General features: G+C 44.0%; 1 protein-coding gene across 5 annotated transcripts in view; it reads left to right on the top strand.

Annotated features, from left to right (window-relative positions):
- ebf1a (EBF transcription factor 1a) overlaps window positions 1–25,469 on the top strand; it is a 523,139-nt gene that overhangs the window by 435,446 nt on the left and 62,224 nt on the right. For all 5 annotated transcript variants that reach the window (XM_068043198.1, XM_068043197.1, XM_068043199.1 and 2 more), the window contains exon 11: window positions 7,484–7,572. In XM_068043198.1, the coding sequence (XP_067899299.1) occupies window positions 7,484–7,572 (89 nt within the window). The remainder of the gene's footprint in view (window positions 1–7,483; window positions 7,573–25,469) is intronic.

The following is a 25,469-nucleotide window of genomic DNA, read 5'->3' on the forward strand; positions in this document are numbered from 1 at the left end:
CCATATTAACATTTATGAGCAGGTTAGATCGATGATTGAAAGATAGAAGGGACATAGTGATACCCGAAAAAGGATATCACATGAGAGCAAGACTACTGCTCATACGAAGAATAAGCACCGATGTGGATTGGTTGGGTTGACCAGCTTGTTTTGGTGTCGTCGTAATTTTTATATAGTTCGATGTGACTGATAAACACCTAATCTCAGCCACATGGTTTGGCGGGAGGAGGAGGGACAGGACAACCTGCATCCTATTCTCTTGGTGACTAGAATAAGAATAGCATATTGAAAGAGGCACGTGAACAGTCGAACAGTCTGTCTGTTGAGCTGGAGAATGGGCAAGAAGGGTTGGGGGAGAGGGAAGGAGTTGAAACAAAAATGATTACAGTTCCTCGAAGTAAGGTGTGAATTTGGATGGATGCAGGAGCAGAGCCTTAAATTTGGTTACTAAACAGATCAAATTACTGGTAAATCTTGGGTCAGCTATAGGATAAGTGCCTGTCGAGCGTTAGGCTGTTGGTGGCCCTCTTCTTTAATTTGGACAACTCAACTCACTGAAGGCTATGGTCCAACAACAGAAGAACTCCATCAATATCTTCTAGAGTTTCCAGCATTTCAGGATTGTTCTGGACTCTCCAGTATTTAAAGACTAATCTCTAGGACACTGTTATGAGCAACACAAGAGAAAAAGCATGAAAAATTATTTTAGTTATAAAAATATTATACATGTTTGACTGACACTCAAGAATCATCCATTTGGGTAATGAACAGTTTGTTTGCTTTGCAATGTGAGAGATGCTGTGCTGTGATAATGAAGGTGTCGTGATCAATAGCAGGATGTTGGGGCGGGCTGTTTGGAGGCAAGTCATGTGACAACACCTCCATGAATATGTTCAATCAGAGTTGGCCATACCATACCATGCCAGGATAAATTCTACATTGCGTCAAACTAAACTACACGCAATCGAAATCCTGATGTCGGATGATTTACAGCACGTGACAGCCAAGTAACATAAGTCAGATCCCACTTCTGTACTGCAGCACTCAACAGAAAAATGTGTAAAAGTCTGGTTTCCAATTTAAAAAAAAAATTTCCCCTCTGACACAGTGGGACCTCTTAATAATAACGAATGTTTAGAAAGATTGTGTTATTTTGGCAGTTTTGAAGTGGATCAGCCAAAAATATGAGGGGGATGGGAGGGTACGGAGAGGCATTCTGTTCCTTTCTAGTTTGGAAATAATGCAGATGTTAAGAGAATGTGCCAGATTATCACATGTATTGAATTAAAAAATGTCAGGCTAACAAGTCACTATTGTATCCTGAGACAGACTCTGCCACTGGCTCTGCCAAATTGTTAGTGGGTTTATATTGTGCTCAGGATATGGTATAGCTATCAAGGATGAAAAGTTATTGCACCCTGTCAAATGAAAAGTCTCGCGCATCAGCCAGCACAAGTTATATTTCAACATTGACAACCTCACACAATATACACACAGCTTGATTTTTTAAAAATTAATTACTTCAAGTATGTTTCCTTCGTACCCTAGAAACAGAAGTAGGCCATTCAGCCCCTCAAGCCTACAGCGCCATTCAGTTAAATCATGGTTGATCAACCTCATTTACCTGTCTTAGTTCCGCATCGCTTGATGCCCTTACTCAGCAAATACCCATCGATGTCAGTCTTGAAACTCCAATTACCCTGGAATTCACAGCCTTTTGAAGGAGGAAGGTCCAAATTTCCACTAACCTCAAAATTGGATTATAGCTCTATGGGCCCCAGGTGTGGCATCTTACACAAGTGGCTTTCATTCACATGTAAGCTCAATCAGTAAGCTACTCAACTGTGGAGGGCATCATAGCCCGAGCACAATCCTGCCCTCACCTGATGTCCACATGCAGGCACTTGCCAGGAGGGGCCACTGGGTAGTGGAAGCAATATGCCAGTGACTGAGTGGTTAATCTAGGGAACAGGCTCCCCAGGTGGAAGCAGTTCGTATTGATTCATTCAAATGCAAATTCGACACATTTCCTTCAGAAAGTAACATTTTGGGATACAGTATAAGAATCATTTGAGACATGACGTGGTAAATGTAGCATGCTTAGGATGCAAAAGGTGGCTTTGCACGTACGGTTTCCAAAGTTCTCCACCACTGGGGTTTTCCTTTTCTCATTTTTGGGTCTGTTGTAGACTAATTGATAGAAGTTGACCACTGTGATTAGTTTCAATTCCATTATCATTGTATCATGTGACTACCAGGATGGTAGAAGTCAAACTAGATGAACCTTGGCCTTTTTTCATTTAGTGATTCTTATATTCCTAGGATAGGAGCAGGAGAACCTGACTAAGTTTTTTTTTTTCTCTCCCATATCTTGCTCAGCCAGGGGTGGTGTTAGCACCAAGCAATTGCACAAGACCCTGAACTAATCAGGTGCAATAGCCTACTTACCCTCACTGTCTAAAGAATGACAATGATCAAATCACCAAGAATATGTCCAATGTGTGTTGGAACCTTACTGTCCCCTTTAAACCTTGACCAAAGAGCAGCCAGGAAGACGAGGTCCCAAGTACATTCAGAGATTGCTGTGACGGAGGAATTCCTGGGCAGATTTACTTACTGGAATGGTAATGCTCTTAAACTCTCCACTGCCATTGCCTTTGCACTGAACCCATTTATCAAAACCAAGATGCCTCATTGCCACATGCGTGGTTCGGGTTTCTGGGCATTCCTTCAGTTTGATCCAACCTAGCTCTGATCCTGCTACACAACCAGCAAAAAACGCTTGAACAATTCCATTGCTAGGTGACCCTCTTCACCATGTATTTGTTTTTCTTCAGAATGACATTAATATGTGTCACAGGATAAAGGCTCCATGTGTGCAGCACTTTATTACATCTTGCAATGCAGTGCTGTGTACTGTTTAATGCCCCTGGGCTACCAGATCGGTGGAGTTTTTAAACAAGTTATTTTAATTGCTTATATGAAGTGTCGATCATTCTGCCACTCTTGGCAGCACAACTCAAGAAAACAAATTCCTCTCCAAGTCAAATCAGACAATCTTTTGATTAAGAACTGAAGCACTGTTGACACGTTTAGGATTCATTTTGTAAAATTATAAAAAATTGGTTAATGCAGAGGACCAAGCAGCAGAGGGCTGCTGGGGCAAAGAGCGTAGCTTTGCTTTTGCAAAGGGATACATAAATAGAGTTCAAAGTAAAGATTAGAAAGGGCTTGCATTTATGTAGCACCTTTCACAGGATGCCCCAAAGTGCTTCACAGCTTCTTTGGAAGTGTAATCACTGTTGTGATATGGGAAACACAGCAGCCAATTTGTACAAACAGCAATGAAATAATGACCAGATAATCTGTTTTAGTGATGTTGTTTAAGGGATTAATATTGGTCAGGAGAACTCTCCTGCTCTCTGAAATAGTGGCATGGAATCTTTTATGTCCACCTGAGAGGCAGATGGGGCCTCAGATTAACATCTCACCTGAAAGACAGCACCTCTGACAGGGCAATACTGAGAAAGTGTCAGCCTTGGTTATGAGCTCAAGTCTAGGAAATTGGCAAAGAAAGAAACGTTCAATATGCGCATTGTACACTATGGTAAGATTTTGTACTAATAACTCTGAGTGGGATGTGAACCCACGACTTACTGACTCAGAGGTGAGAGTGCTACCACTGAAACATGATAAGGTTGCCTTGCCAAGGCTTGGAAGAGTCAGTAAAAGCCTGACAAAAACCTAATGGTTTGATTAGAAGCTGCCCTCTTTATATTGTGTTATTTATAATCATGTGTGCTTTTTCTCGTGCAACATTGTGCCAGGGTTTGGGTAGGACACACAGCCCTTCACAACTTTACCTGAGCAGTCATTCCTTACGTGTGAGGCACAGCTGAGCTTGTTTCTGTCCTTACTGAGTGTGCGTACACAGCTATTTTCCAACATGGGGCACTAGTCAGTGGTCAGGAACAATGTACCCTCTAATTTTTTTTTATTGTCCACAGCCTATTCATTTAAGAGTGTGCGACTGTTAATTTTTTCTGCGCAGTTATGCACACGTGGGACTGGATTTTTACCAAGTCGTGATCTGTGGCAGTGGATGATGGCTCGGGATGTTGGGATGAGGCCAGCCATGGGCCTCGATGCCAGGAGGGCCCATCCTGATCCTTCCAGTGGCGGTGAGGCTCCGTGGTGGGGTCCTACCCCCACTCCCCCCCCTCCCCCCACCTCCCCACCACCACCACCGCTGGGTGACAAGACCACAATTTACATATGTAAATGAATAAAATTAATGAATTTACATATACTTACTTCCAACCTTGAGGGCCCGCCACAGTCTTCGGCGTGGTGGTTGGCACTCCCGCGCCTTCAGATCCCGTCCAGGGAAATGTGGCGCCATACTGCCAGGGAGGGGGTAGGAGGTAAGTTTGTCATTGCGAGAAAGGGTGGGGAGGTGAGCGGAGGCAAATAAATGTAATGGGTGTAGGGGATGGTGGGAAGGGTTGAACCTTAAACTTTGTACAGTTTTTGTTGGAATTGACAGATGTTAAAGGTAAGTGTTTTGTGGGGTGAGGGCAAGTAGTTATTGTAATTGTTATGAGGGGGGGTGGGAAAGAGGCATTAGAAATGTATTTATTTAATTTTGGGGGTTAGGACTTTAAAAATTTAAATTAAGCAGCAGGGCTGGTTGCCCTTTAAAAATGGCACCAGCACCTGCGCACAGGCAGCTGACGCTGTTGTCGGGGACGGACAGCCCGCCCCCTCCATGAGATTGGGGAGGGGACGGGCTGCCCAGTCTATAGATTGTGGCAGCTCTTTGGCATGCAGGCTGCCACTTTTTGAGCTTGCCGCTGGGATTGGTGGCTGGCTCTTAAAATCCAACCCGTGGTAACTTTTGATCGGCCTGAGTGGGAAGTTCCGGGTACTGCTGCAGTGGGCAGCTTAGAGGGAACGTTGGTTGGGAGCAGGAAACATTGGCTGCTTCTTTTCTGATCCTGGGTCTAAGGGTACAGAGTCCAATTGTGCCACCCCTGCGACTGTCTGGCTGAGATCTGCTAACTCAGCAGAGAGCATTCTGACTAGGATTTTAAATTCTTGTTGCTCTCCTTTTTCTGATTGCCATTAAAATTTTGCACATGGAAGGGAGACGAATGAATAATCTAGTCCAGAGATCAGGGACAGCTACTCAGGTCTACAAAAAAGGACAAGGGTACCTTTGGGTGGGGATGTCCTCATCACTAAACCTGATCTAGAGGCTCTTTGCATGAATTGTGATAGAGCTGCTGTGTACTTCTGGCATTCCCTGTTTGCTTTGCTTCTGTCAAAAATTGATCAGAGATTTCACCGCAACAATTCATATCTCTGCATCATACGGCACAGAAGCAAGCGGAGAGAGAAAGAAATGGACTTTTCTTCAAACTTCCTGCTTTCCATGTAAAAAAACTTCCAGGCAACCACCTTGCCCATTGGCTTTGACCAGTCCACGAGCCAAACCTGAGGGCGATGGTCAACAAAGTCTTAATTTTTGTTTTGCCTTGGAAGCTGCCTTCTGCCAGCTTGCCCAGTAACTCACCATAGCAGCAAGATTAAAAGAAATCAAAATAAGATTAAAGAGGCCGAGGGCATCGGATGTTGCTTTTCTTTTTCTATGTATTCAACTTCGATGATTTACATGTCATGAAGACATGTTTATATTCAAATTGCTGTTTTTTCCTGACATTGAACAAAACCTTAATCATTAAGCTGATTTGAGTGGGTTTACGGCCACTTACTGCTCTTGAATAGAGTGTTCTGATAAGGCGTCACTTTCAGCGCTCACAGCTGAAGCCCTGTCACTCAGGAGTTTGCCAGGATGAGTGCCGTATGGCGGATGACTGACAACAATTTGGGATTTTTTTTTGGCGGATGACAAGTTAAGGGGTTTAGTGGTGCAATTATGCACTAAATTCAAGGTGCTCAGATGCAAATGTCCTCTAACCACTCTGTCATTCCAGACTTATTACAGCTCTTTGCTTTGATCTGCAGCCCCCGCTTCACTTTTTCGGGGGGAGGGGTCTGGGGAGGTGGGGGTGGTTGCTGGTGGGGGTGCTGGCAGCCTCATGATGAACGCTGAAAATGTAACACAACTGTCAAGTCATTTATTTTATGAAGATTTATATGTATTTTAAAATTCAATAACGTATTTGTGAATAGTGGAACATTTTAAGTATTTTATATATATATATATATATATATACACATACATATATACAATTTGAGGAAAGAAAATTATATTTGTCTCCTAACAATGGAAGATTCTTTGTGTTCTTTATTGTATTTTATATAGTTCCTTCCCTGCCCCCAGTTTTATCGCTTTGTCTCCTGAGAGAATTGACACTGGCATCTAGTTCTCTGGATGTTGTGCCATGTGTGAATCTAAGCAGTGAGGGTCAGTGGGATATTGTACTGTTGGAGGGACGCGACACAGCTCAGCCTAATTCTGTCCTCATCCGACATCCACACATGTTTACTTTTGCGCAATAGGACCAGTAGGTCGGGGATCAGGAGCAGCATCTTTGTCTGGTTTTAGCCCTTTATAATCTGGCTAGTTCTCAAACTGCTACCACAGCGAAGTCAGCACTGACTGGGAATCAAACCTGGGACTGCTGTTTGATTTGATGTTGTATGAGGCAGCTTCTTTATCCACGATCCTGCATTCAAGACATTTTAACAGATCCGTGTGGTTTTATTCAAGATTGCTTCATTCAGCTTTTCTGATCGTTCATTTTTTAAACACATCTTGCTGTGTTATTTACACCACTTAATACAAAGTATTGGATGCACAAGAGAAACTTTGAATTATCAGTTGATTGTACAACTTTGGAGAGAGAATCCTTTATAATGTTTTGAAATCACATAATCAGCTAAAAAGTTGAGGTATAAAATCATGATTGGCTGATCATCTTAATTCTCTTAAATTCCATAGGTCCTTTCTTTTTAAACAGCGAACTATAACTAAGGTTCCCTTTGCAGTTTAATGGATTGTGTGGCATGATACTGAGCATACAGGCCAGGAAGATCGCAGGTTCAATTCTTCATCTGTGCACACATAGCCAGCACAGCAATGGAGGTGCTGAATTGGCATCAGTACCCTGGGTTAGGGAAGGAAACACAAGCACCTGAGTGCTGTTCAGCGATTCAGTATTCACTGTCCATGGCAACAGTGGAGGCTGCTACAATTGGCCTCTGCTTTTCTTCCTGGAGTACGAACCTATGGGTATCAGCCTCCCCCATGTACATTCTTCATGTGTGAGCCTGAATAGTGAGTGAAGCCGCTGGGCTATTTGTCCATGGAAGACAGGACAGAATCATAGCAGGAGCCAACAGCAGGAACTTTGGCTAGTTACTTTTCTCTTTATTTGTTGCCTCAATCTTAATTCACATCTTCTCATCCTGGTGCTCTTTCCCCTCACTGAACTCAATTCTTCTTCCTTTTTTGCAGCTCTGAACGAACCCACCATTGATTATGGCTTCCAGCGGTTGCAGAAGGTTATCCCCAGACATCCGGGTGATCCAGAACGATTGCCAAAGGTCAGTTACATACTTAACCTTTGCTATTGAACTGCTTCTATATGCTGTAACATTACAAGGCTGGTTTGGCACATTACTTTGAATAAACAGGAATACCATAGCAGTTAGAAATGATATTGTCAATACAAAATGTGACAGGGAATGCTTGTCTCTGTTTTTGTGTTGTATCTGTGTTGAAGATAAGATAAATTCTCCTCTTCATGAAAGCATCCCACACATGATGTATACCAACATACAGTCAACACTTTCCTCCATCACTCCCCGACCCCCCCACCCCCCACCCCCACACCTTCCTTTCTAATCGTTTAGGATGTCCCAAAAGGCTTCAACAGCCAGATACATTTTTGGAGTGTAGTCACTGCTGTGATGTAGTAAAGGAGGCAGCCAGTTTATGCACAGCCAGATTCCACAAACAGCCATGTGATAATGGCCAGACCATCTATCTTATTGATGTTGGTTAAGGGATAAATGCTGAACAGGACACTGGTGAGAACTCCCTTGCTCTTTGTTGAAATAGTGCCATGGGATCTTTTATGTCCACCTGAGAGGGCAGCTAGGCAGGAGGCTCGGTTGCCAATGTTGGTTCCTTGCTCGAGGATGGTGCTACAGATATTAGTCACCCTCCAGCACCTACCTGCAGGTGGTCTGGCTTCAGATGTGAGCATCGGTAATGAGTTGTCAGCAGCAGGAGACTTCAGCACCAAACCCGGGTCTGTATTCACCCAACACTTGCATGTGCGGGCTTTCCAGCCAGGGCTCCGTGGATAGCAGTCAGGAGTGGGGACTTTGGCACATTAGGAGAGTTGTGGAGCTGCTTTCTAACAGGCAGGTTTCCTTTCTGTATGAAACATCGTTATTGAGACTTTAGCATTGGCTTACAAAATGTCACAAGATCAGCCCCTCACGGTCAAATAGCCTGACAACACTTGCCATCTAGACTCACACATAAGGCACCAGAGGCTTGTTAGCACCAGCAGAGTCATAGCCCAGCATGGGTTAACATTGTCAGGAGAGGAGCAGGGGAAAATCAGGGTGAGAGAAAGGGAGGAAAGGAGTCAAGATCATTGAACACAAAGGGCTGGATTTTGTTTTCAGCTCAGCATTGGGTTTCATGCCCTGGCTGGGGGGGCTGGAGAATCGGAGCGGCAGTGGTCACCAAAGAGCCCGACGTCGGGATTGCTGGGCCTGATCTTCCCTGTAGTGGCGAGGCTCTGTTCCGGCAGCTCTGCCACTCTGCGACGAGACCCTACTTTAAATAATTAAAATACCTCTCTGCATAAATTTATATTTAATTCCCCATGATCTTACCTTCAGTTCCCAATCTTGAGCACGTCGTGCAGCACTCGCGTGCCTTCACTTTCCCATCCAGGAGAAGCTGGCGCCACTGAAGAGGGGAAGGGGTCAACTTTGCATTATTTCGAGCTGTGTGCATGGTTAGCAGCCTCTTAAAAATGGCACCAGCACCTGCATCAAGTGACGCCATGAATGGCGTCGCCAATGCCACTCCTGCCACGTGCTTGGAGGGGGTGGCCGCTGTCCCGGTGGCAAGACAACAAACTCCAACCCACAGAATGTGCACAACCTTTTTATTTATCACTGGAGAGAAAGTTGTACCAAATTCTTTCTGAAGGTAAAGGAAAACTCTAGAATATCGATTGAATTGTGAGGTTATCTTCGCTGACCAAATAAAAATTGGTACTATACACTTTCTCATTTCACATTCTCTATGGGTAATCAATGTGTTTAAAACACATGCATATTTTGTATTGCCAAATGAAAACAGAAGTGCATACAAGGCCAGTCAGTATCTGTAAAAAGGCTTAATGTTTCAAGTGCATCACTGCTGTATAACAGGACAAATTAGTTGACATGCATTTGGAATCGGGAATATGAAATTGGTAAAATATCAGCAAAGAGATTTTTTAGCATAATGCAGCCCTCAAAACTGGTGGAATAAAGCATTCTTGTTCCATAAAATTACATAGAATGTACAGCACAGAAAGAGGCCATTCAGCCCATCATCTGTACCACTGTTTATGCTCCACACGCTCCTTCTCCCACCATCTTCATCCAAACCTATCAGCATAACTTTCCATTTCTTTCTCTGTCATGTCATCTAGCTTCTGCTTTACTGCAGCTATACTATTCACCCCAACCACTCCTTGTAGTTCCACATTTCCATTGTTACATCTCAGAAACAATTGCTTCAAACTGGTCTCAGTGAAGTTTGCCTCTAGATGTCTTCACTGTACTTGTTGAATATGATGCAGTGCTTAATGTGTTAGTGACACCTTTTGGCAGAGTGTCAATACTGCACCCACCCTTTTTTGTGTGATTGGCCATCCAGTTGGGCATCTTGACCTCTCTGCACGGCTGCTAAGTGCAGTGAAAGAAATAATTTAAAAAACTTGCATTTCTAGAGTACCTTTCACATCCACAGGATGTCCCAAAGTGTTTCATAGCCAATGACATACTTTTGCGGTGTAGCCACTGTAGAGAAATGGGACAGCCAATTTGGACACAGCAAGGTCCCAGCAATGTGATGACGACCAGATCATCTGTTTTAGTGATAATGGTTGAGGGATAAATATTGGCCAGTGCTGACTATCTGCGGTTGATATCATGGTTCGTCCTGACTATAGGAAATCAATAAAAACTAGATGGCACCTGCCAGTCGAAGACATTGAGACTATGTTTCAGCTTCATCACCTGGGTAGTAATCTGGCAGAGCCCATTTATTGTAGAATGCACCCAACTTTCATTCTGTTTCTATAAATGGGCCAAAAATCGGGCGTGCTCTACAACGAGGGCACAAACTGATCTGCTAGATTACCACTCAGGTAATAGTGAACATTGCCCCTATAGGTCCAAACAGCTGTGCCTGATGCCAGGTGTCCAGTTACAGCAAGGCAATTAATTCCAATAGAGTGACACCCTCAGGGCCTTTGCTTGCTACCTCTGTATCGTACTGGAAAACAATGAAGGACTTGCATTTATATAGGGCCTTTCATGACTTCAGGACACCCCAAAGTGCTTTACAACCAATGAAGTACTTTTGAAGTGTAGTCGTTGTAATAAAGCAGGAGTCACCAGGTGCCAATGTGCACGCAGCAGGATCCTACAAACAGAAATATGATAAGAGTTAGAGATGGAGGGCTAAATATTGGCCAGGACACTGGGGAGCATTTCCCTGCTCGTCTTCAAAAACATCCACCTGAGAGGGTAGACGAGGCTTCGGTTAAATGTTTCATCTGAAAGACCGCATCTCTGACAGTGCAGCTCTCTCTCCATACTGCAATTAAGTATTTGGAAGGGGTCCCTGAAAGACACACTACCATTAGACATGCACAGACCAGAGGAGAAAGTGGCAAGAAAATATATATTTTATTAAATGGCACAACGTAATCAACATCAAAACCTAGCATTGCTGTGTGCAAGGGGCCACGGGAGAATAAACATTTAAATGTTTTACTTTAAAAACAAACTAACCCAATTGCCAGCAATAAACTGGGAGGCCTCTGAATATCTGGGCTTAAACACATCAGGGTCTGTTGTAAGACTGAGCAGCACCTCTTCCAAAAAACTAGTCCCTGGTGTCCCCATGCTAAATTATGAGTGAATTATGGCCTCAGCTAAAGTTAGCAGTATTCGTTTGACAGGAAGCAAACGCGATGAATAGATAGAGGAAAAAAGGGGTCAGTTCATATCAAGCTGACAGACATATTTTACTTGTCAAGCGGTTCATGCAGTGACTGTACGGGGGCAGGGCTGGATAGATTTCCTTCAGATCCCATCGACAAATTTGCATTGCGCTTGCCTTCTTGAAAAATCAGTTGGCAGCTGAGGCTTTGATCCCAGCATGTTCCTGGATTTTATCAAGAGGATACAGGGGCTCTCCTATGTTGTGTCAGAAGGCACTGATTTGATCACTACATGGCAGGGGTATCACAGAGAGATTCTGTTCAGAGTGGATAGATTGTACCCAGTGTCGTGGCTGTCTTCCGAGCAGTCTTTGATAAAAGACAAAATTCAGTGGAGAGAAAGGCGAACAGCGTTTGTGTGTTTTGCTCCTCCAAGCTGCAAAATACCAGGCAAATTGATCCTCTGGGAGTAGTAAATACACATTACTTTATCTTGTACTTCATGTCCATGGCTTTCATATACCCCTGAGTCCTGATAGAACAACAATAGTTAATAGACTAAAAAGAGTAATTACAAGCATCTTTTCAGCACTTCCAGCTTGACTGACTTTGTGTGACCTTATAATTTTTACCTCAGCTAATCTGGCTGCTACATTTTTGATTCAATTTGCATAGCCTGTATAGTGTATAGTGATACATGACCTTTTCTTAATGTCACCTGTCAAAGAATTTTACACCGGTGTTGGGAAAAAAAAATCCCATTAAAGATTCAAAGACTGATAAACGGGAGCCATCGGCTAATGTCAATTTGTGAAGATTCAAAATGGCACAGGGTTGGGAAACATGGGAGAGAGTCACTGGGATGGGATAGTGATGGGAAACATGGGAGAGAGTCACAGGGATGGGATAGTGATGGGAAACATGGGAGAGAGTCACTGGGATGGGATAGTGATGGGAAACATGGGAGAGAGTCACAGGGATGGGATAGTGATGGGAAACATGGACGGGTTAGAGAGATGGGGTAGTTTCTGTTTGCCCGTGCAAAGTGCACAGTCAGGACACACCCTATTTAGGCTGCAGTCCAAAGAGTTACATAAAGCTTTGAAAGAATCGACATTCGAGGATCTAGTGTGTGCAGGTGAACAGGTGAAGTTTAACCACCTAAACCCATTGAATGCACCAGCAGAGAATTGATAGGTTTCGACAATTTCAGCACCTGGAGCCACCTTAGCCACTTGAGGTTTGGCTTGCAGGATTGTCTAGAGCTCATTTGGAACATAGGAACAGGAGTCAGCTATTCAACCCTTGAGCGTGTTCTGCCATTCAATTAGATCCTGGCTGTTGTGCACCTCAATTTCAATTAACTGACATTTGCCCCATATCCCTTAATATCCTTACCTAATAAAAATTTGCCTGGATAGAATTGCACAGAAACAGGCCACTTGGCCCAACAGGTCTATGCCATTGTTTATGCTCCACACGAGCCTCCTCCCACCCCTATTCATCTCACCCTATCAATATTATCTTCTGCTCCTTTCTCGCTCATGCATTTATCTAGCTTACTGTTAAATGCATCTACCATTTGCCTCAAACATTTGATGTGATTGCGAGTTCCACATTCTAACCATCCTCTGGGTAAGGATGTTTCTCCTAAATTCTCCACTGGATTTATTAGTGATTAATTTATATTTATCTCAGTTTTTGCAATTTTCAATCAATCCCCAGCCTCAACAGCATATTGAGGAAGAAAGTTCATTCTTTGTGAGAAGAAGTACCTCCTGACATCACCCCTGAATGGCCTAGCTTTAATTTCAGCCCTGAGTCTACCCCTCCAGGTTTTATTAGTAACTGGTCAGTCAAGCATCAACAGTTCTCTGGGGAACTGTGCAACTGCCTGGCTCAGGTATAGGATACTTGTGTCTGCCAGGGATAACTTGATTCCAATCTTTCAATGTCAGGCATGTCAACTTGCTGCCAACTCGACCCCAAGGAGACACTGCCCACTTCTCCCTTAAGAACAATAGATCTGCAAGGTTAAGAGATTCATAATGATCCAATAAGTTATTCCTACTTTTCCCTGCCACTCTCCAGTTCCTTTTATGTCTACCATAATCGAGCCTACTTCTATTAAATCAAATTCAAACTGGAGAATTATCTGAAAATATCTGAGTTTTCATAAGCATGTATAGTCTCCCTACATTTAGAGAGATGAATGGATGAAACTATTACTAAGCATTATAGCCCAGAGTTTTAACCTGATCCACCAGGTGGGGCAGAGGTGGGCTTGGTTCGAATGCTTGTTTTACACGCCATCTGATTTCACCTATCCCAACTGAACTTGTCTTCCCCCCAGGTGATTTAGGTTAAAATTTGTCACTTGACATTGCTCCAGTTTGAATTGCTTGCGTGAATCACTGAAGGCAAGAGCTATTAAGAATATTTTTGGGGAGAATAGAAAGGGTTCCTGTTAGTTATATTGGTCAACTTGAATGGTGGAACTGAGCTATGCAGATGAAAAACTTGCATTCATAAAGCCCCCCCTTCACATTCCTTGGGCCATCCCAAAACACTTCTCAGCCAATGAAGGTCACCAAATTATAGTTAATTAGAAGTTTGGCATTTGTTGCTGTCAGGTAGCTGATTTCTGCTGTCACATCTGGCCTTATTGTGTGGTCACTAGCAGGCACCAATCACCCATCACTGTCTACCATCTTAATCAAACACAAAACTACAAATGAGTAAAATTACAATATAAAAATTGTTGTGCTCTATAAATATGATCCTAATATCCACAAGAACTTTTGCTTGACAAAGCCTTGCATGAGACGTTACATCATTGCACAGCTTCTTCTGTTACTTGCACTGCGTCACTTTATCTTGGCCAATAAAGGAATTTAATGCATCTTTTGTCATTTGCACTATACTTGTCTTCATTCCTGTATCGATGTATTACTGCACCAAAATGACAAACACTCTCCATTATTCACCCAGGGGAAGGGGAGGGATACAAACATTGCAGAGATGGTAACAGCTTGATGTGGGAATGACATTAATTATTGCAGTTTGTAGCCTAATCCAAATGCCACAACATGTAGTACACTACAGACAGTGCATTTTCATTTTATTTATATATTTATGTCGAAATATATTTCATTGCATATATACACTGAAATACATACTCCGACAATAAAAAGAAAAACTACAAGTGGAAATATGAAATTAAACAAAATGCTGGAAGCACTCAGCAGGTCAGGCAGCATCTGTGAAGAGTTGATGACCTTTCATCAGAACTGACTCAGTTGAAGTCATCGACCTGAAACTTTAACTCTGTTTCCCTCTGAACAGATGCTGCCTGACCTGCTGAATGTTTCCAGAGTTTTCTGTGATTAACATTAATAATGTCCTTAATTATTTTGATTTTTTTTTGAAGGGAAAATTTATTTGGAAACAGAGTGTAATAATGGGCTGGATTTTACGTTGGGCAGACGGGAGCTGGCCACCGACGTAAAAGTCGGTGGCGAATCCGCTTCTGCCTAGCCTGGGGATCCGTCCCACGTTTTACGGGTCCCCGGGCTTTAATTGTTCCGAGGCGGGACTTCCACCCTCTTGAGGGAGGAAGTCCTGCCTCATTGAACTGCCCAATAAGTGGGCTGGCAGCTCTTATTCTCAGCAGTGCCATTGGCAGGCGAAGGCTCTTAAGTGACCGTTAATTGGCAACTTAAGGGCCTTGATTGGCCTGGGGCAGGCGGCCCATTTATCGCCCTTCTCCCCGCCCTGCGTAAAATGGGCAGAGGCGGGAGTGGGTTAGGAAGGCCTCCTGGAGCCTCCCGCTCCATTTAACGCCACCCCCCCCCCTCCCCGCCACCATCCGGCTCGTTAGGATGGCGTAAAATTCCGGCCAATGTCTTTGCTAGTTGAGCTGGATGCAAGGAGTTACCGAGCCAAACTTTTCAAGGGAGTTAAACTGACTTTAGAATTGTCACAGTCATTAATGCAAGAATTTTGAGCATTCATGTCACTTTGACTGTGCATATTAATCCAGCTCCCTTCCGCTCATGCTGGGCAAGTCTCCAAGCTAATTTTGTCATTAGCGCCAACTGATTAAACAAAATATATTGCTGAGTAAAAGGGAGAACCAACTAAAAGTAAAGAGCATGTTGGCATCAATCGGAATTACCTTCTAAGAGACTTTTGAAAGCAATTCTGATTGTGATATCTTTGCATTACATGCACATGTGATATCATTATGAAACATTACTGATGGAGGCATACTGTATGCCAGTCTCTCAATAATGCTTCATAATTAAGATTTCAAAATTCAATTTTTCTCCACTTCCACTACTTATTTTTGGCTGATTTGGGCCATTGAATTGTTATTTAGTAAAATTAGAGGTTTATAAATTATTGCTATTAACACCGAACTGACAAGCATTAATAATTACACAGTGTTGTAATCTCTGTGACTCATAAGTATGGTTTTCAGTTTGTTACACATTAGAGGTTCATATATTTTTAAATTGTAACCCTGGGTTTATTAAACCATTCAAAATTTGTCTATTGTCCAAGTCATTTTAATTATTAATTCACTAACAAAAGTAATCAAATGCACAGGGAGCTTTGAGAGTCTCTCAAATGAGCATAGAATTTTATTTGCAAAGTCTAGTTCATTGTGGTCAGCAAAAGCTGGGCCTTTTTCTCATGTGGCTGATCAGGTTGGATGAGACTGAAGTCTGTTAGCCAGCTCACACTCCAAAATCTGGCCCCATTGTCCCAGCACCGAGTAGGCCCGATTTTTTTGTGGGAGCTGCATTGATATACATAAAATTACATTGAATATACTGTGCAGAAACAGGCTATTAAGCCCAACTGGTCTATGTTGACATTTATCCTCCATACAGCCTCCTCCCAACCCTCTTCATCTAACCCCTTCAGCATACCCTTCTATTCCTTTCTCCCTCATATGCTTATCTCATTTCCCCTTCAATGCAGCTATGCTATTTGCCTCAAGCTAGTCCTTGTGGTTGATTCTCAGAGATTCACAGATGATGCTATATAATTTCATGAAAACTTAGTGGGCAAATTTTCACCTCAGTGTTGTTCCACTGTTTTTCAGTTGATTCCAGATCCCTAATTTTCAATAATGGAGTGTTGAGAGTTCTTATTAAAGCTCTATTTGCAGAGGTTTCAAGATTGAGAAAGTAAAAATTCCAATGATCATGGGAGTCAGATCAAAAAGTAAAACAAAAAAGGCTTTAAGGGCCTAACAATGAAGAGCAGGTCCAGTCAGCCCCTGGAAAGACCAGCTAAGAGTTAGAATGGATAATGTTTGAAAGAGAGTCAGTAATTAGAACAGCTGCACAGCCCACAACATACATATATCAGTATTAGGAACATCCAGTAAGTATTAGGAGCATTGCTAGAATTAGGAGCTCCCCATCTGAACTAACTTCGTCACACGAAGGATAGTAGAAATATTGAATCCACTTCCCCTGAAAAGGCTATGGATATTGGAGCAATTGGAGCTTTGAAGACTGAGATTGATAGATTTTTGATAGGTAAGGGTATCAAGAGATATGGAGCTAAAGCGGGTAAGTGAAGTTCAGATGCTGATCAGTCATGATCTGATCAAATGGCAGAGCAGGCTCAAGGGGCTGAATGGCCTAGTCCTGTTTCTATGTTCCTATGTAAGATGCAGTTATGGTCAGTGAAAATACAGTTTTATTTTACGTACTGGGGTCTGCAGTTTAAGTTCTTTGTCTCATAATTATGTATTATAAATTGACTTTTTACAGTTTGGTTTCGATTGTTGAAGAATGTCTCCCACATTCTACTCTCAGTAAACTTGAGGTCATCCAAAACTCTGCTGCCCGTGTCTTAACTTGCACCAAGTCCCATTCCCCTGTCATCTCTGCGCTTGCTGACCTACATTGGTTCCCGATCAAGCAATGTCTCGATTTTAAAATTCTCACCCTTGCTTTCAAATCCCTCTAAGGCCACGCCCCTCCCTATCTCCTCCAGCTCTACAATCCTCCAAGATATCTGTGATCCTCTAATTCTGGCCTCTTGTGCATCCCTGATTTTAATCGCTCCACCATTGGTGGCCATGCCTTCAGTTGCCTAGGTCCCAAGCTCTGGAATAGCCTCCCTACACCTCTCCGCCTCTCCACCTTGTTTTTCTCCTTTAAGATACTCCTTAAAACCTACCTGTTTAACCAAGCTTTTGGCCATCTGACCTAATATCTCCTTTTGTGGCTCAGTGTCATATTTTGTTTTATAATGTTCCTGTGAAGCAACTTGGGACATTTTATTACGTTAAAGGTGCTATATAAATATAAGTTGTTATTTGCTTTTTGAGCAAAGTTTAATAGTTTCGTAGTAGTGTATTTCCATATTGTGAACAATTAAGTGTGCTTATGAAGATTATGAAGATTAAACTTCCAAGTAACCTTGTGCTTTCTTGAAAGACTGCTCAGAATCGTCCAACAACAGCTATGTCCCATCCTGCAACTGAATCATTCCCCAGTGTCTCTCCCTCTCTCTCTCTCTCTCTCAATTCCACCCCCCTTACCATATGGCACCCAATAAAATATGCTGAGGCTCCATATGGGGACTCTGAGATGTGACCTGTATCCATTTTGACGGACAGATGAGAAGCTTGCTTCTCTCCTGAAGCTTAATTTGGGAGCGTCAGCTGCTGGCACAGTGTAGTTATGGCAACTGCGCTCTCGTAACTTATTCCAGCCTTCCTAATTTCTATGTCAACCACATTTAAACATCAGCGTGACAGGAACTACACCAGCATTGTGTGGCTCCGTAAGTGACGAGGTCTGATGCAATTAAATCTCCCTGCAGCTTTAGCTAAAGTGATTGTTTGCATTCTCACTCCAGCAGATCAGTTTTAGCTTCCGTTTTTGGAATATTTTACAATGATAATGATTCAAACACGTCATGAATATCAACAGCGACAGTGTCTGTAATTGGAGCAGCAAGGGCATAGTGCGTAATTACTCCGAACACATATATCAGGGTAACCTTCTCGTACTGCAGACTGCTTTTATTGTCCTGTGTGACTGTTGTTGAGGGTGTGAATCTCACCTATTCACTTAGCGCAATTGGCGAGCATTTGCCAAATTGAAATTGATGGCTATGTGTTAGTTTCCATTGTTGTTTTATTATTACACCAGCTCTCTACCAAAGGAAAGAAGAAATAAATAAAAGGGAAGATATTCCAAAATAATGATTGGTTGCTCACTACCAATTATTTGGAAGTGGGGAAAATGTTATGGAGGCAAATTAGAAAAGCATTACCAGCAAATCTGTGAGTAGCTGGGCACCAGTCAAAGCTTATCAATAGAGGCACGTGTAACATGTCTGTCAGTGGAGTCACTTGAGGCAGCTTCTTTGCTGAAAGGCAAACCTTTCTTTCTCTCTCTTTGAACTTCTTATTGTGTGGCTCTTGATGGCACATGCTCCTGTTGGTGGCCATTCTCCATATCCAGTGAGCATTAGCGACCTATTCCTCCAAGGGGGCCACCATTGCCATGCCCGATCATGTCCTCTTCCCAGTGTTTACAGGTGTGTGCTTTTCACTGGATAGTGAACAAGAATGGGAACCAGGATTGTTTCTCTTTCTCTCTCACCAATGAACGCCAATGCTAATTGGAATGTACTCCCTGTGCCCACCTACCTCCTCACCCCTCCCACCTCCTCACCCCTCCCATCCTCATCCATGCCCAACCCCCAGCATTTCTGTTGGCTGGGATCAGACAGGATATCGACCCTGTGACCTTTCCATTCTGTATTTAATGCAATCTTATCAAGAATAAATGTTCCTCTTTCTTCAATTTGAGTGACAGAGACTCTCTCAGCCTCTAGTTATATGATTTTTGCCATGAGAAAACGCTGTGAATGTCAGTAAATTAAGCTGGGTGATTTGGTGGCTCTGTGTTAAAGCTGTGAAGGTTTAAGTCTTATCTCTGGGATGCAAGGCCAACGGTCCACTCGTTGATTCGGAAACCTGGAATTGTCAGAGGCTGATAAGGCAGCATTGAGGTTTGGTACCAAGAGCAGCTCGTAGACAGTGTATGCCATTGGATGGTGTCACATGAGTAGCCAATAATCGGGGTCCCAAGGCCTCAATTTTGTAGAACAATACAGCACAGAAGGAGGCTATTCATCCTATTGTGCCTGTATTGGATTTCTTCAGCATTTGGCAACAGTTACAAGAAAAACAAGAGATACTAAACTGATTGACTGTCCCAGAATTCATGGCAGCTAAGGTACCCCAGCAAGAGAAAGCAACTGAAAATACTTGCAATGGAGAGCAACAGAGAAACACATAACACCAAAGCAGAGAGGAAGAGAAGGTGGATCTGAACATAGGAACATAGGAGATAGGAATCGGAGTAGGCCATTTGGCCCCTTGAGCCTGCTTCACCAATTAACTAGATCATGGCTGATCTTTTACCACAGTGCCATTTTCCCACACCATCCCCATATTCCTTGATGTCTTTAATATCTAGAAATCTATCAATCACTGTCTTGAACACATTCAATGACTGAGCCTCCACCACCCTCTGGGGTAGAGAATTCCAAAGATTGACACCCTCTAAGTGACAAAATTCCTCATCTCAGTCCTAAATGGCCTACCTCTTCTTCTTATCCTCTGGTTCTAGACCAGCCAGGGGAAACATCCTCCCTGCATCTACCCTGTTGAACCCTGTAAGAATTTTGTATGTTTCAATGAGATTACTTCTCATTCTTCTAAACTCCAGGGAATAAAGGGCCAGGATCCTCAAATCTCTCCTCATAGGACATAATGCCACTTGAGTGTTTCCTGTGGGATAAATGCTGCTTGTAGTATTTCAGGCGCGTTAACACCAGTTGCTCTTTGGGTATATTGCTCGTGGCTGCAAGTCCCTCACCGAGATTTGTCCTGTGTTGATGGCACTTGGTAACTGCCTGAAACTCTCTGCATCCGCTTTGCACAATGAACATCCCCCAGGATGAGAGACTGTATTGAGACTGACACTAAATAAGTAAAAGAAAGACAGTCTTGCATTTATACTGCAACTTTCACAACCTCAGGACATCCCAAAGCGCTTGACAGCCAATGAAGTAGAGCTTGAAGTGTAATGTAAGAGGTTATGTGGCTACATGCCCCTGCCCCACCTCCCCCGACCCCACCAATTAAAACAGACCATAGCAATTAGTGGATGGGCTGGATTTTACATTGGGCGGATGGGAGCTGGCCACCGACGTAAATGTCAGAGGCGAACCTGCTTCCGCCTAGCCAAGGGATCCGTCCCGCATTTTATGGGTCCCCGGGCTTTTACTGTTCTGAGGCGGAACTTCCACCCATTTGAGGGAGGAAGTCCCGCCTCATTGAGCTGCCGGCCAATCATCGGGCCGGCAGCTCTTAGTCCCAACAGCGCCACTGGGAGTAGTGGCCACTGATGGGACTGCAGTCCAACCGAGGACAGGGAGCCAGGAGTGCAGGGAATTTTGGGTTGCCTTGCCGGGGATAATTGGTTGCACTCCAGTGAGGCAAGGGTGGTCGTTTGGGGGGAAGAGGGGTCGTCTCAGATCCTGGGAGTGGTTGGGGAAGCGGGATCAGCCCTCAATCGGGCACCCTGTGCCCGATTGTCAAGGCCCCCCCACCCGGTGCGCTGAGAGGCCAAATGTTTTTTACAAAACACACAATCTGGGCTTGTCTGCTGCAGAAATGAAAGGGGTAATTTAACATCCAACAGTAATGGGACAGTAGCAGAGTCAAAACCGCTGTTCTCCACTTACTGGCCCCTGCTGTGTTTCCCTGGGGTTTTCTGCTGGGCATCCCAGGCACATGGCAAATCAGCCAGGAGCCTCCTCACACTCCCGGCTCATAGATGAAGAAGAGCCAGTTGACTAAAGCACAGCAAGGCTGCTGGGACCTGCTGCCCAGTGGGAGAAGTCAGAGAACTGCAAAAAAAAATATTTCCAGGCTCCTGCTTGGAGAGGAAGGTTTTGATCTAAATACACCTTTGCAACTCAATTCCTCACTGTCCTTTCCAATATTCATAAATATAATTTAAAATATATTTTTAGAGGGAGTTAATTATATGGCAGAAAATATGTGGTTTGTTTTAGATATGAAATGCATTAATCAATGGCTTAATACATGCCGACATGACTGACCACATTTTGTACTTTTCAAAATGCTGCAAACTCGAGCTAGCCTACTTTGCCACATTTCCTCTCTCTCTCCCTCTCTTGCCTTGATTTATGAAGCTTTACAACCCAATACATTATAAGAAATTTCCGCACAGTTCCTAGCCAGCCTGGCCTAGGAGCAGCTTCTACAGTGTCAGCACCACGTGAAGCTGGAATGTTTAGTAACCCTGGTTGGCATGTGGATGGTTGAGGTTACCTCTTTCAAGAGATGGTCTTTGTTCCAATTGGCCTTCAAGATTTGGGTTCTCCAGTGGATAAAGGCATCATATAATAAAAGTGATGCGGGGATTAACAACTGGAATTTGCTGATGGAACTAAATTTAGAGGGAGGAGGGGAAGTTACAGCAAGGAGAGCAGCAGAAAGTTGATAGGCTGGCAGGATGGGCCAGTAGGTTGCAGATGCAGTTCAATATAGAGGGATGGGTAGTGTAGTATGTTACTGGACTAATAATTCAGAAGTGAGGGCTAGTAATCCAGTAGAATGTGAGTTCAAGTCCAACCCTGACAGTTTGAGAATTTGAATTTTTTTAAAAAAATCTTGTAGGAGTAAAAGTGCCTATGAGATTGTTACATTAGTCATAGAGAGATACAGCACTGAAACAGGCCCTTCAGCCCACTGAGTCTGTGCCGACCAACAACCACCCATTATACTAATCCTACATTAATCCCATATTCCCTACCATGTCCCCACCTTTCTCCTACCACCTACCTACACTAGGGGCAATTTACAATGGCCAATTTACCTATCAACCTGCAAGTCTTTGGCTGTGGGAGGAAACCGGAGCACCCGGCGGAAACCCACGCAGACACAGGGAGAACTTGAAAACTCCACACAGGCAGTACCCAGAACCGAACCTGGGTCGCTGGAGCTGTGAGGCTGCGGTGCTAACCACTGCGCCACTGTGCCGCCCCTTGCTGTTGTCAAATTCCAAAATCGTTCACTAATGCCCATCAGCGAAGAGAACCTGCCATCCTTACCCAGTCTGGTTTATATGTGACTCCAGCTCCACACTAACATTGTTGACTCCTAACTGCCCTCTGAAGTGGCGCAGAAGTCAGTCAGTTGTATCAAACTGCTATAAAGAATAACAAGAGTAAAACCAAGCAACTGCAGCAGTTCACAAAGAAAGCCCAGGGTAACTAGGCATGGACAATAATACTGACCTTGCAGGTGATGCCCACATCCTGAGAATTAATTTTTAAAACAGCGAGAAGGAAGAATAGGGGAATTAATAGCTTCTTCAATGGTAATATTTTAAATGGAGTAGACAGAGGAACTGTGGTGTGCAAATGCACAGGTCAATAAAGGTGGCAATGCAAGTAAATAAGGCCATAAAAGAGCAAACAGAATTCTTGACTTGTAACTAGAGGATAACAAAGACAAGGTAATGTTGAACTTGTACAAGACATTAATTAGGCTACACTTAGAGTTATGGGCACCCCATTGATAGGAACTGTTTAAAATCAATTTAAAAGCCATAGTGTAAATATATCAGTATATTACCAGGGATAAGAGGGTTACAATTAAGAAAAACATGAGAAAGCTTTTTTCGCTGGAGCTCAGAAGATTGAGGCCTTCAGGATGATAACAAAATAGATAGGGGAACATGAATTTATGTGGCACCTTTCATAGCCTCAGGATGTTCCAAAGCAGTTTACAGCTAATCAAATATTTTTGAAGTGTGGTCGCTGTTGTCATGTAGGAAATGTGGCAGCTGAATTGTGGACAGCAAGTTTGCACACAGTCATGAGATAATGGCCAGATAATCTGTTTTATTCTTACTGGTTGAGGGATAAGTATTGTCCAGAATATTGGGAGAATGCCCTGGTGTTCATTGAATAATGCCGTGGGATCTTTTATGCCCACCTTAAAGGACAGATGGGGCCTCGGTTTAAAACTGTCCAAAACTGCAAAAAATGTCCGCTGATTGATTGACTGTGCAGTGTAAGTTTAGCTCCATCACTTAAACTCACCAACATAGTGGGAGAATTGAGCAGCCATTTGAGAGCAGGTCTGAGTCCTAAGTGCCCCAGACTGAAAAGTCCACTCTTTGGTTGGGCAACTTCATGGAGTTACGTGGGCTGGGATTTTAAATGGCCGCCTGAGGCGGGATCGGAGGTGGGGGGCACAGAGTATTTTGATGGGTGGTGGGGGCAGGGGGCAAGGTGCCTGTTGCCTCCCCATCGCCATGCGATCTTCCAGGGGGGTGTGGGATAGGCCGACGATAGCCTTCCTGCCCTGAGGCCAATTGAGGCCCTTAAGTGACCTATTAACGACCAATTAAGGGCCTCTTCTCTCCGCCACTGGGATCTTAGCAGCCGCAGGAGATCTACGCCATGCTCGGTAAATGCCTTGTCACACGAGATGCCCTCCCTGTGGACTTGGGGTGGGGGGGTTGGGCAGGCGGGTCCCTCCTTCGTGGGCAATTTGTGGCCCATGGAGGACTCTGACCAGGAACCACTTCACCCTTTGGGACCCCTCTCCCCCTGCACCCCCCCTCCCTCTCCGGGGCCTTCTGAACTGGCTCCGGCGACCCTGCCTCACCTACCTCGGGTCTGGGATTCCAGTGCTGGGCCTGGGTCTGAGGCCTCTGCAGTATTGGAAGTGGCCACCACTTCTGGTGGCGCTGCTGATACTGCTGAGCTGCCAGCCTTCTGATTGGCTGGCAGTTACTGAAGGTGGGATACCTGTCTTTAAAGGGACGGGGATCCCGGCGCGGAAAACTTAGAGAAGATTGGAGGATCGCTCCAAGGGGGGCGCTAAAAGGCCGAGGTGGGGATCCCCCCCGTCATTTTTGGTTCAGCATTGGGATCGCCGCCTCCAACACAAAATCCAGCCGATGGAGTCTACAGCACAGCTAGCAATTCGGCCCATCTGGCCTATGTTGGTGTTTATGCTGCACATGAGCTATTGTTTAAAGGGAACATTCGCTTAGCAGCATTTTAACCCATGAGCACTAGTCCACTCAATGGGAGAAACCAGTTAAAAGGGAAATGCTTTGCTTATCATGAGTGCGGGGTGGGGGGGGGGGGGGGGGTGTGGCGGGAGTTAAAAGATTTTGTACTCAACCCAACCAATCAGTAGCAGTCCGCACTGTTCCTCTAATCACTGTTGCAAAGTCCCGCACAACAGCAGTGCACAGAAGCTCCAGTCTGTGGATTATTGAAGGCTGCCTGTTGAAGCTTGAAGTAGAAAACCCTCTGCTGCTAAAGGCAGGATTAGCCGTGTGGTTCTCCCCTCGCAACACAGTGAACTTGGCATCAGGCTGATGATCCATCATAGCAGCGGCGGCTGTCCAAGACTGGCTGGCTGAGGTCACCCCCATTGAATCCCTGGCGCACACAACGTTGTTATTGCTTAGGGACCAGTCATGGAAGTGTGAGAAATAGCAGCAATTCAGGAAAGTGGGGTAGGGGGAGAAATCTGTGTTCACTTAAAGCAAACAATTAAATGAAGGCCTTGTTACTAATGCATGTAGGATTTGTTTCCCTTAAGTCATCCAAAAAAAAGAAATAAGATGTAATAGATGTTGGAAAGTTTTGGCCATTGTTGTATTGGAGAATTACTGTGAGTTTCATGTGTTCCCCCTGGACAGCAAAGAAATTATCACTGATGATTTAATGGATGAAGATTTAATGTTATCCGCTACTTCAGTTTAAAGCAAACCGGGTTAACATCTACATTAAAACGAGGGGATGGAGAACTGTCTTACGAGCTGATTAGAGTTTAAGCCACTCAAAAGTGTAACAGTTGTTTTCAGGCTTTAAGCTTAGTTGTTTATATAATTGCCGATTGGGCATTTCTGCAGGGCAGAGCATTTAAACAGATTCTGACACACAGATAGAGAAAACGACCCTTGACCATGCCTGTGCAGAGATGGCCTGCTCGTACCTACACGAACTGTACTTGTTTCACATGTGTGTAGCATGCCTGGGAGGAAATAAGTGACTTTGTGGTTCCCACAGCTCTGCACCACTGGGGGTTTTCCCCACCTCCTGTCTGGGTCTGTTGTAGACTAATTGATAGAGATTGATTGTTCTGAT

This window comes from Heterodontus francisci, chromosome 12 (genome assembly GCF_036365525.1).
Source record: "Heterodontus francisci isolate sHetFra1 chromosome 12, sHetFra1.hap1, whole genome shotgun sequence".
Lineage (NCBI taxonomy): Eukaryota > Metazoa > Chordata > Chondrichthyes > Heterodontiformes > Heterodontidae > Heterodontus > Heterodontus francisci.